This window comes from Mytilus californianus, unplaced genomic scaffold, assembly GCF_021869535.1.
Source record: "Mytilus californianus isolate M0D057914Y unplaced genomic scaffold, xbMytCali1.0.p SCAF_4, whole genome shotgun sequence".
Lineage (NCBI taxonomy): Eukaryota > Metazoa > Mollusca > Bivalvia > Mytilida > Mytilidae > Mytilus > Mytilus californianus.
In genome coordinates this window covers 80189956-80203036 of record NW_026262690.1, presented here as the reverse complement: position 1 = coordinate 80203036, position 13081 = coordinate 80189956, and the positions used below count along the sequence as shown (strand labels likewise).

General features: G+C 34.1%; 1 protein-coding gene across 1 annotated transcript; it reads left to right on the top strand.

Annotated features, from left to right (window-relative positions):
* Positions 1–2327: 2327 nt before the first annotated feature.
* On the top strand, positions 2328–12608 carry LOC127738602 (uncharacterized). The gene is made up of 5 exons (XM_052249932.1): positions 2328–3173; positions 7678–8035; positions 8826–8996; positions 10217–10410; positions 12312–12608. The coding sequence occupies exons 1-5, from the start codon at positions 2784–2786 to the stop codon at positions 12510–12512; spliced, it is 1314 nt and encodes a 437-aa protein (XP_052105892.1). The 5' UTR covers positions 2328–2783; the 3' UTR covers positions 12513–12608.
* The last annotated feature ends 473 nt before the right edge of the window (positions 12609–13081 follow it).

The following is a 13081-nucleotide window of genomic DNA, read 5'->3' as shown; positions in this document are numbered from 1 at the left end:
CTATTGAATAAAGGGTTCTTTGAAAGACCATTATCTACTTATGGAATATCTGTGTAACAGATGACCACGGATATGTTCGTCGTAATTTGTCGTTACCACTATCCATTCCTCCAAACATATGTGCATGTCTAAGGAAGATTTCTCCTGTCATCATGCTCTTTGGCCAAACCAAAGACTTGAAAACTTGGTATATACTGCACGCGGTGTTCAGGAGAAGGACCAGATATTAGTCGGGGTGTTATATAGCCATTTTCCCCCTATGCCAGTTTTTTTGACTGGCCGGTGCCGAGAAAAATTAGCATGATCTCATTTCCATTCTTCCCCCGCGGAAAGTTGACAATACGTAGACATATAGTCAATCTGATTATAAAATTCAGATCTATCTTAACTAAACATATAGCCACTTTCCCCCATGCACATATTTCCCCTATAAAATATGGATTTCACCATATATATACATTAAAATTGCACAGCCATTTATTGAATATATTTTCCGTATTTTCTTAAGAAATGATTGATCTCTTGCATAGAAGAAATGTTGGGTACAAATTGTGTTTGTTTTGTCGACATGCGTGTCACTTAAAAGGTCTGGGGGTCAGCAATCGTGGATGGGGCGTCCATATTTTGTTGCAGGGGTTCCGTTTGCTTCCGAAAAAATATCCCCATTCATATTGTTTCTGTCCAAAAATCCGACCTATTCGTATGGCTGACATAAAAATGTGTTTCTTTTCATATTTACTGCGGATGATAAAATGCTTGTGTAAAAATAGGAGATTAACACTTTCACCGTAGGAATAAATTTATTTAATATTCATAAAGTTATTTTGATCCATTGATATATTGTTTAATAAAATCAAAACAATTGATCCAGATCGCTGGAACGTTATATAAATGAAAGGGATAGCACAAGAACACACGATGCTCATAGAATTATTCATAATTGTTACAGTATATGTTACATCGAAATCGCATTACTTATTGGTGCAAATATTTTGAAAGGACTATGTACTTGAATAAACAGAATTATGGACCTATATATCTATAGGAGACAGAATATTACACCAAAGGGTGCTTAGAATTTCAATGTATACCATTTAGGAACTTGAAGCTTGAAGGCAGACAGAATTATTCCGGCAAATACTGAGATTATAATTATTGAAAGATAGAAAATGAACAATGTGTGTCGTGATTTGTTCAAAAGCAAAAACGCTTAAACAAGTAGACCTTAATATATTTCTAAGATGTCATCAAATTTGATAAACAATAGAGAAGTTATAAACTAGCATATGTTTCATGCAAACATTCCTACAACTGTTACCATCCAACCAAATTCCTTCTTCATGTGGGCTTCAACTAGAACATGTATTTGACCAATGGGCCTTACGACCTACTACAGTAACGGTCACGTAACACAGGTTGCGGAGGAGAATGGATGTGATTATCACATCAGGCTATGCTTAATATATATATATAAATTGAATGTATAATGATGCGATGATATGGTAACTCTAAACTAATTAAAAGAAGGTTACTATCCTTTTTAAATGGAGTAATTATTTTCCAACTGACGTCGCCGACGATACTACAAGAGGGGAACATGAGCGTCTCGTGATAATAGGGGGACATTGGTCTTATCCTCCCCCCCCCCCCCCCCCCAGCATCATGTTTAGGGGAGGAAAGTGGGATCATGGCTTAGTAGTATATTTTCCCTTAATCTTATATACTTTAAGAAAATAAGAGAAGGCATGGCAGCACGTATTTACTACAGTTATTGTATGATTGTATGGAAAGAACACATAAATTAAGGGAAAATAAGTTGAAATATAAAAAGAAATATCAAATAAAAAATCTTAAACGTCAGAAAGAAAAAAGAGGATGCATGCTCCAAGCGCATGTGATAGCATTGGAACATTACCTCTCATATATATTTATACAGCTACACAAACCCACACAGATTACACAGATATACAGATTATATTTTAAAATTAAACATTTTTATTGCCAGTGCAAGTCTTTCGGGATATTTTCTTTAAGTATTTGTGTTAAAATAATTTTAACAATTTAATTTCAACTTAATTGAAAAAGAAAAGATTTTTCATAAATAAAATTCTTATTCAGAAAGCAAGCTGCATCTCTTCCGTCTTGCACATTGGCTTTATATTTATTATGCATTTTATAATCAATAATCTTTTGATATTTTAATAAGTTTCCAGTTTTACCCTTATCCCATGAATGAACTTGAATTGATTTTTGTATTTACAAGAAAATGTCACTTAATAACAATATCCAAATCAATTATTACGACGGCCTATCTCCCGAATGTTATAATAGATCTGCCTCCGGAACATCTTCTCCTTTGATATCACCTGGGACGAGCGATCACATTAAGAACAGATGGTAACAACGCCTTCAATATTTCATACACAACATATATATTCAACAGGAATGTACCATTTTCCATTATTATTACGCATAAGTCTGGCTACGATAACAGCAAATTCTCCCTCTAGAAACCTATTTTTAGGTGTCGCTTACAACAGAGTGTTATGAATGGTTCATGAGTAGGTTATCATAAGATTTTTATGGATTAAGCAGATAACTGGTTTTGTTAAACTACAATATAAGATACGTTTGTGATCAAATTTTGTATTTCGGATTATTTCACTTAATATACCGAAAGAGAAAAATGTACAAAGCTCCCCCGCTAACGTGATTCTATCCCGAGATAGATATCTCTTACGACGAGTGTGAAAACATAAGCTGAGACTGTGAAAGTGTAATTAATGGATGCAGGACCATATGATAACGTTGAATTCCCACCGGTTAGACCAGGATCACAGACCTGGTCTGGACCACAGTCTTCTACAAAGTTATATGGATATAATGTGGGATCTAGAGATAGGGTGACAGGAACCGTCACACCCACTTTAGCACCGGTAGCAGAAAGTGAAGGTAATGATTATAACGAGGAGATAGCCGAGATTGGTGAACAGAGACAGTTGATAAACATTACATCATCTCCTGGGGTACAAACTTTTCCCTCAACATCCCCCGGGATTCATCATCCCCCACCTGGATTTCAGTCATCATCCTCAGATTTTCAGACGACATCTCCCGTCATTTTCCAGTCGTCGCCCGTGGGAATGCAGTCAACAGGACAAATACAGAAAAAGGTAATTTTTTCTTCTTAAATATATTCATTTTGGCTTATTTTACACATGTTTAGAATTATATTTCAATTTTATTTTCGTTTATTCTCCATTTTTCAAATAAAGTTGTAACAGGTCGAGGTGACAGAGTTTCTTAATAAAGGTTAAATGATGGAAAAACTTTTAACATGTTTAAAAGTTAAAGACTTTAACACGATCATAAATGAATTTTATGATGTAGAATTATGGGAATACTAATGTAACAGATTTCTTAAGGCACATTTGATGACATACACTTATGGTCAGTACACAATTATAGTGACCACCCTGTATTTGGTGATTTATTTCGTTATTTACTTTGTCCTTATTCTTGTATTATTGGTGTAAACAAATGGATATTTTCCTTGGACGTTATAAACTTTATATTGAAGAATGAACAAACAAAAATTGGCATTTGATTACACGACTATTATTATATTTTATCAAAACTTAAATACCTTGTTTCTATATTCAAACAGACTGAGGAATTTGAGATTCCCATGTATCAATGAGACGTGTTGACAAAGGCATAACCAACAGATATCTTTGAATTAGTTTGCTACAAAAAAAAAAGAAATTTGTCGATCGAATTTAACTGTTTGCATTGGAATTATCAGAAATAAATATTGGGACAAGGCAACTAGGCCAACAGAACAAGACAACTTTCGCAGCCTCTTAAATCACGGTTTAAAGAACATGCTTCTTCTTTGCTTTTTGTTATGACTTCAATTGTCATCGTTTTTCATCATTTTAATTATTGACCAATATGTAAAGTCAGTCAGTATGTGGAGCAACTGTCAATGAGACAGCATCCCAACTACAACAAGTTTACTTTCTACTCATAATTGCCTCTTCTTGTAAATGAATGGAAAGCAACTATTCGTTTGGTGGATGCCAAATTTTGAAAAGGGGGCACAAACTTGGCTATGTTAGGAGTGTAACCGGTAAAAAGTCTATGCATTAACCATAAATGTAGCTCCATTTAAGGGGGCGGGCCCCTGCCCCCTAGATCCACATCTGCTATTAAGTTTTTTTCTACAACGAATAAAGATACGTTTTCTACTATAAAAATGGTTGACATGGAAACCAATTAATCACCCGCATACATATTTTATTTCCACTATAAATTTGGGAAAGATGTGTAATTTAATGGTCAAATGAATTTTTGATAAATCATATAAAATTGTTTGTTCAGGTCATGCCCAATAATTAGCATTCACATGTTTGAGAGCCATAAACCTTCAAGACTGAAGAATTTGTACAAAAACACATATTTCTATACTGCATTATATAATGCACTGAGTATAAGTATCTAACGATAATTACGATAAGATTTTATAGCAATTTGCAGCGTAGAAACACGATTATTTACAAGAAAATTTGGCAAAATGTAAAACTCAAATTATGTCTAGAACTTGTTGGTTTTATCTGCAAAACATTGAATTAAGCACGTTTCGTAGGTTCCAAAAGAGCTCATAAAGTTTAACACCATGCTGATTTTCTCCACTAAAAATTAACATTAATCCTATTATAATTGATAGTGCAGTGCATTAGCATGACTTAAACTGTTGATTTTATATACAAAACCATGTAAAATAATATTCCCTTTGATTTATTTCAAATTTACGTTTTTCTGGGTTAATTCGTAATTTTTATACAAGACTGATCGCAAATAAGTATCATTTTTTTTCTTAAATGCATAAAAACCAAACATCTCTACCAAAATGTTTTCATATGTTTCCATACATTTGTAAAGGATTTTTATATAAATTTTATAACGCTACAAGAATATGCTGATGACTATGTAAACTATTTTACAGGACATTAAATCTATCTAAGTACTTTCGATTGTTGGCATATAAAATTTCATTTCAACTTAAACAGAGCAGAAAATGAAGCAATTATGGGAAACTTGAATAATTTTAGAATGTAAATTTAAAAATTCTCGTAACATATATAAAATATTCGCCGTATGGGTTATTTGAACTTACACCCAACCCAGTTTTATTAACTTATTGTCAAATTCTTACCTATACATGACTTACTGGATATATTTATGCATTTCTATCCTTAAGGTATAATGGGTTGGTGTTACATATGTGTATTAAAAAAAGAACATGCTTTATATTTTCGATCAAAAATTTATTTGTCGTATGATACAGAGAAGGATTCAGCCAGATGATCGACCACACTGAATATCAAAGGAAATTGATCTTTTTATATATATGTCCCTCTTAAAAATAAACGATCTGGATCTGCTAATGGTTTGTTGGTTTTGTCGTTTGGATTGTTTTACATTTGTCATTTCGGGGCCTTTTATAGCTTACTATGCGGTATGGGGTTTTCTCATTGTTGAATGCCTACGGTGACCTATAGTTTCTTCGTCATTTGGTCTCTGGTGGTAGTTGTGTCATTGGCAATCATAATACGTCTTCTTATTTTTATATTAACATATTGACTATATGAATTACATATAAGAAACATTTCAGACACATTGACAGACCGTGTGTATATAATAAGAACTAATCTTGACACCAAAAGCTAGAGAGGACTTCGATTTTCCCATTGAGAACTTTCCTTTGTCATGCAGAATCATTCTAACAACAACGAATGCATAAGGAGTTTCTCCACCTGCCATTTGATGTCATATTCCAGAGCCTGTTTCCAATCCGCTTCCATGATTTAGATGATTATCATTTACTAGTATACTACTGAAAACCGAGTATCATTAAAGAAAAGGGTATTTTGTTTGAAAGATTAACGGACATCATCATAACTTGTTCATGTTGTTTGTTACAGCTCGTTCATGATTTACCACTGAATACGATTTAGATTCATGGGCAACAGAATGGATGTTAAGTTAAACTAATGTTGGATCAGAAACTATATATATATGCCCTTCCGGGGCACCTACATGTACGATTTTTCAAGTTCGTGTTGCTCAATTTAGTTCTTTTTCTTTTTAAAGTTTTCTAGCCTATTTTTTGACTTTCATATAGATAAAATGATTAGTATGCAACAAAATATGTAAAATGGATGTCTTCGCAATTGCTCTGACGTCTGTCGCCCCGATATGTCCCCAAAAAAATGACCGTCGGACGTCAGAGCAATCTCGGACTTCACGGCTTTATACATGTGTGATGTGTTTGGATGGGTGGAAGAATGGATGAGTAAATAGATGGACAGATGACTAGGTATACATAGTTGAAATTGACAGATGTGTCAAAGAATGAATGAAGTTGTCAAATATATCTATATATATATATTAAATTACAAGTCTGATATATTTGATTACATTTTATAATTGTACAGAATAATGTGTATCACCTTCAAACATTGAACATGTCTGACTAATCAAAAGGGATCGTAATATTCCTTCGGTATTGGACAAAACATATGTTTGTCAGTCAGTAATGAACATGGTATATACATCATAAAGTATTCATAACATATACAATGTATCATCTTCGTGTAATATAGAAATATACAGAATGCATGAGATTACTTGGAATAACAGACCGGAAGAGAAAACGAAAAGAGAAAATGTCATTTTTCTATCAACATTCCTCTTGTTTCCCCCAGACAGGCTGGATCTATGAATGAATATATCAATGAAAAAATTACCGTTTTCCTAATATCATCCCACATCTATGTATACATTTATAAAATATTAAATCTAACATAGACAAATTACTACTTTACAGTGTCACAACGGTGTCGTTTAACTGCTGTACATTAGCTGATTTTAAAGGCATCTATGAATATTTCACATTAATAAATGCATTGGAATGCTTTAGAGATTATGGCAATTTATCATTATTTTCACACACATGTATGCCATCTGATATATTGAGTTAAAAACTTGATGGAAATCTACCATCTGTCAGTACCAGAGGATACAGATTCATACATGCATCAGTTTAGCATTTACCATGATTAATACAGAATCTAGTGCCTGATGTCGTCAAGATGTTAATCAAAACATATCATGTGCTGGATATTGAAGATTTTATACACATCATCTCGTGCCAACCTTATTATTTTTGATATTACCCTTCATTGTTGTAAAATAGGGGTTGTAATGCGTTAATAAAATTCTTCTCGTTGTTTAAGGAAAGCCGTCAAGCCGTGTAACCTCACCACAGGCACTATAGTCTCTGAAAAAAAATACCTATATAGTTATATTAAGGTATATAGGAAAAAGGGGGGGGGGGGGGGTTCAGAGACAAGTGCCTGTGAACGTCAAGTATAACCCTTTGATACCCCATTAAAGTTCATGCCCCGCCCTATGTCGTCTATATAGATGATTAAGTATTTTAGATACAGAGGGTTGTACTAATGTATTTGGCACCAGCTGAACTTCCTCCTTCTGACAAGAAATTGCTATGGTATGCACAATACAATAAACCAAGTTGAACTATCTGATTGTTTCTTGTCAAGTAAAATAATTTGTACATTTTACATAATTATAACCGTCTACTGATTGCAGGATACCGTCGTCAATGCAAATAAAGAAGTCTTCATTGCCAATACACACGGAAATACACCTAATGCAGTGCAAAACAAGTCTGCGACAATGCCTAACCTTACGCAACAGAAGTTCACGCCTCAACCATCCCCGAGCCTGTCACGGACAGTGGTGGAACAACCTCGATCAATTGCTAAAAGATTTACGGAATTAGATTTGAATCCCAGATCGCAAGATGTATTTAGTACGACGTATGAAGCGAAGGGTAAAACCTTTTTACATAAAAATTTGATGGAAGAAGGCAATAGAATGAAGGAAAACGTCTGGGACGTGAAAGGGAAGCCAGGCGAGATGTTGTCATACGAACAACTCCTACAAGGTAGGTCTATAAACCAGTAGGATTTTCTCAGCATACGTAACTCATCAAGTTGATTTGATTACTAATCTAAGAGAAGTTTTAAATGCCAAAAAATACGGGATAAAAGTGCACTGTTAATGAATAAACCGCACTTACAATACATTAGAAGGAATGTAGCTATTTGCTGTTAAACATTGTTATGTTATAAACCTTAGATATTTTTTCCTCATTTAAATTATTTAACAGAAACTAAAGTCGGTTACGATAGCACATGTGTATATTGTATAGCAAATTAACATCGTTTCATTACTTTATTGAGACGAGTAATTGGCAAGAAGTTAAAGATAAGTGGTAATTTAAATGATAAAGCAACCTACCAACACATGTAAGAGGCAACATATGGTCTTCAATGATAGGTAAGTATCCATACCATGATACCAAGCTCGAAATCGGCCAAATCTAGACAAGAGACTATTGAAAATCTGGCTAACAGTAACAAACTCTGGTGGTTTTTTGACAGAATAATACCAGTCTAAACCTAAATAAAAGGTGCTTGTAGTTGCTGAAGCAAGCTCAAAGTACTTTATCCGTTGATTTAAAATCACGCTCAAGATATTTCACTCTCCTTGAAAGATTTCATACAATAACTTCGAAAAGAGCAGAACAACACTGTTTTAAATTTTGCAATGTCCATTCTTGTAGTTAATTTGTACACAGAATACTAGTATTATTCCATTTTACAAGAAATGAAGAAAGAAGGGTACTATTATTCAACATAAATTCTCTACCAAATAATTTGACTCTATTTTAGGCATGTTGATAGAAGGTGAAATGTTACTATTAGGAGGTTCATGGTTACAGTTTTCTAACATCGATTTCTTAGATCCTACTGGAAAAGAATCAATAAAGCCATCGATTGGTAGAGGAAGACTGTGTTTAACCAATCAGCGACTACTTATTTTATCTGCTGATATTGACAGTGGTAAGCAAAAAATTAGGAATAGAATACTAACGCGATAGAAATAATGACATGCACATGCCAAAAAGACAAAGACTGAGGCCATTCCTCATTAGAAACTGTTAGGGCATCGTTCTGGTTTCTGTGTCAACTAAGTCCTTTAACTGCCGTAAGACAGAAGTGAAAATTGACTGGTGCATGACTATTTTTGTCGAAATTTTTGTATTTGTTGCCAAATTTGCCAAATTTTGTGCCCTTTGACCTATAATGATTCAAACGATTCCTTGAACTTTAGACAAGAGAAAAATATTAATTAATTTTGAAAAGTATAACAATGAATCTTCTAATATACAAAATACTAAATAACGCACCACACCCTATCTGTACGGCATATGCAATAAGTTACAGAGACAAAAATTTACTGTACACGATTACAAAATCCATTGCATTTCAATGGCAATCGGAAACGCAAACATAATTTTGCTGTACACGATAGCAAAAACAAGTTTTAATAGCAATCGAGAACACATATCCTTTTGTATCTGCAGTACACAAGGCAGTAGGAAACCCGAAAAAGTTACATATCTAAAGTGTGTTATATTTATCTAATGTCAATTTATACACAACTACGTGAGCCCCATTACACCAACGACAAATGAATATCATAAAAATTGTAGATTTTTCTACTACAAATACTAATAATCTGCAAACTGTAGAAAGAAATTTGCCCAACCATACATTACTCAATGGGTTGACGATGGGGAAGGAGCAATATAGAATTTGCTCAGCCTGAAAAATTTTAAACAACTGCACAATGGGATGTGCACAATTTGAATATGTGTACAATTTTTTTTTATAATTTCAAGGATACTATAAGCTTGTTTTAGTTTTGCACTTGGTGCAACCCGGCCAACTATATAATTACTAGTAGTATAGACTATGACTTGTTGTATATATGACATCTCTTAATATCAGTCATAAGATGTTGTTTGAAGTTGACACCTTTGCTGTTAGTACCTACTGGCCATAGAATTGACATTATACACTATACTTGAATATAATAAAGGTGGGCCTTTACTTATTTGATAGTACATGTCAGCCTTGGGAAAGCAGATATTCATTTCATGTGACAATTATGAAATATCTTATCTTCAGCTCATAACGTTTTACAGGTAAATCTTAAAATCTAAAACAAACTGAAGAGACAAAAGATTATCATTTAAAAATAAATTACTATTTTGCAGATGCCAATTTAAAAAATCCAAAAGAAACCGAATACACATTGGAAATTTCAAAATGTACTACAACATACTTCCAGAACATACCATTAAATGGGGTTCTTGCAGTTGAATTATCAGCAGTGGTTGGAAACAGCCAAGAAAGCAGAATTGTCTCCCAGAAACCATGCTGCTGTTGTGGGTGGTGTTCCTGTCTTCCGGTAAGTGTCATATAAAACCGTGCTGCGAATTCTGAAGAATAACGATGCTGTGGATTGTGTATCTATTCCTTTACTTCTAATTTTAATCAATACAATAACTTGTGCTCTCCAACTTTTAATACAGTCAAACCTGCTAAAAGGTCATATTTAATAAGTGAAAACATGTCTTGTCAGGCCACCTTATTCTAGTCCCATTCTAGTAATACCGTTTACATTTTGATCTTCATTTCAAAGGCCTCCTCTCCTATTGGTAAGTTTCCTCTAACCCCAAGGGCGGGCATTTAATAGAGATTTGACAATATTTTAGGGGCTTTTAAAACGTGTTTAGAGCCATCTGATGAAGATTATACCAAATGCACACGGAAAACATATCAAAGGTTTTTACCGAGCTATATAAATCGGTTCCCCCTTTTTACAATGACAAATAATATACTGAGTACCGGTCCAGCAATTTAAATGTAGTATACTTGCAACACCGCAGACTGTAAACGCAGCGATGATTTTGTCTGCAGAGACTATATAGAAATTCCGAACTGACCTTAAATAAGCTAATACTAACAATGAACACTGCCCTTTCCTGGATCTTGATATATATATCTTTAACGGGAAGCTTAATACCAAAATTTATGACAGAAGAGATGATTTTTCATTTCCTATTGTTAATTATCCATTTTTAGATGGTGACGTTCCCTTGTCACCATCTTATGGTGTTTACATATCTCAACTTGTTCGGTTCGCTCGTGTATGTAACAACGTATTTGATTTTAACGAAAGAAATCTTTGTATTACTGAAAAATTATTACACCAGGGTTTTCGATATCACAAATTGGTCAAAACATTTACTAAATTTTATCATCGGTACAAGGACATCATTTGGAAATACTAGTATAAATTAACATGCAGACATCTTATACGTTCAGGTATTTCACATCCAATTTTTTATGGTAATATTCTTTACAAAGTACAAAAATGTCGGCATTCACCTCAAAAGCTAACCAAACCTTTAAACAGACTTATTCGGAAGGGATAAGTTACGATACTGTTGTCAAGTCATTATGGAATGCATATTTTGGTATTAATGTTGATTCACTCATAGGGTCTTTGCATCGGAAATAAACACATTTATTCTAAAACCAGTTGTTGGCATGATATACGGGTTATGCTCTTCTCATATATTTAATAATGGTATGATACTAAACCCCTAACGGGAGGGATTGTACTTGATTTTCATATGATGAAGACTTAATCTTTCAATCAGTTTAATTGAGGTCTGGAGCTGGCTTGTCAGTAACTGCTAGTAGACCTTTGTGAATTTATGTATCATTGTCATTTTGCTTAGTTTCTTTTGTTACCTATTCTGTCATCGGACTCGGACTTCTTTTAAACTGAGTTTTACTGTGCGTATTGCTGTGTGTTTCTTTATTCTACATTGGCTAGAGGTATAGGGGGAGGGTTGAGAACTCACAAAACATGTTTAACCCGCCGCATTTTTGCGCCTGTCCAAAGTCACGAGCCTCTGGGCTTTGTTAGTCTTGTATGTTTTTTAATTTTAGTTCATTTATATGTTTTAGAGTTTAGTATGACGTCCATTTTCACTGAACTAGTACACATTTTTATTTAGGGGCCAGCTGAGGACCACCTCCGGGTGCGGGATTTTCTCGCTGCGTTGAAGACCCATTGGTGGCCTTCGGCTGTTATCTGCTCTTTGGCGGGTTGTTGTCTCTTTGACATATACCCCATTTCCATTCTCAATTTTATTAAAATATATATCTGACTTGCACCTAAATTCCCGTTTAAAAATTATCAGTTTCTAGCAATTTACCCCAAATTCAATCATCAACTTTAAAAAAACCAACTGGTAACAAAATAAATTACTAACACAAATCATCAATCTCTTTCAGGTACCTTGCTGCATGACGACATGGAAAGCTGACATACCCGTATATAAGACAATCAACAATCGCACAATAAAAATAGGAGTAGTGATGCCTCCGTGGCTAGCACAGACACTTATTGTGGTACACCTTCATCCTGATATTCCTCTTACAACAGGACGAGATTTTGTTTCTTTATTGCATAACCATGCTCCTCGCATACATTGACATTCTTTATAAACAGAAATAACATCATCTAGTCATATGCAATAAATGATATTTTTTCTACTTTAATTTTACTGATAATAAAATGTGAATATTATATTTCTGAACACAAAGCACGGATTTAATGCGTAATAATTCTTATATGATTTGTGTAACTACAAATACTTGAATGTGATTATACTTTCGTGGTTTACATTTCCCATCCCTGCTTAAAAATAATCAATTTCAGTCTATTTAAAAAAAATATAATTTGACCTTGAGGGGTGAACATTGACAAAACTTTGTCATTCAATTGTTGCCTTGAAGTAACAGCAACCCACCCATGTTGACTGGAAGTAAATGTGACTTCTTTGTCGTGTTCGGGAAACCTAACTGGCAAGTCAGGTCTGCCGAAATTTTTACAGATTTCTGACAAAACAGTGACCTAGATTTTACAAACCAAAATGTATCTGGTCATATAATACCTCCTTGTGATTTTGGACGGGGTCGCCCTGATATTCCGACACCCCACTAGTCCGACACCCCATTAGTCCGACACCCCAATAGTCCGACAAAGGTAAATTACTGTGGGA

Bases quoted from the DNA above. Each gene is read 5' to 3' on its own strand.
- LOC127738602 (XM_052249932.1), top strand. From the start codon at position 2,784: ATGGATGCAGGACCATATGATAACGTTGAATTCCCACCGGTTAGACCA. The intron at 8,036-8,825 runs GTAGGTCTATAA...ACTCTATTTTAG, and splicing joins ATACGAACAACTCCTACAAG to GCATGTTGATAGAAGGTGAA. The intron at 8,997-10,216 runs GTAAGCAAAAAA...ACTATTTTGCAG, and splicing joins ATCTGCTGATATTGACAGTG to ATGCCAATTTAAAAAATCCA.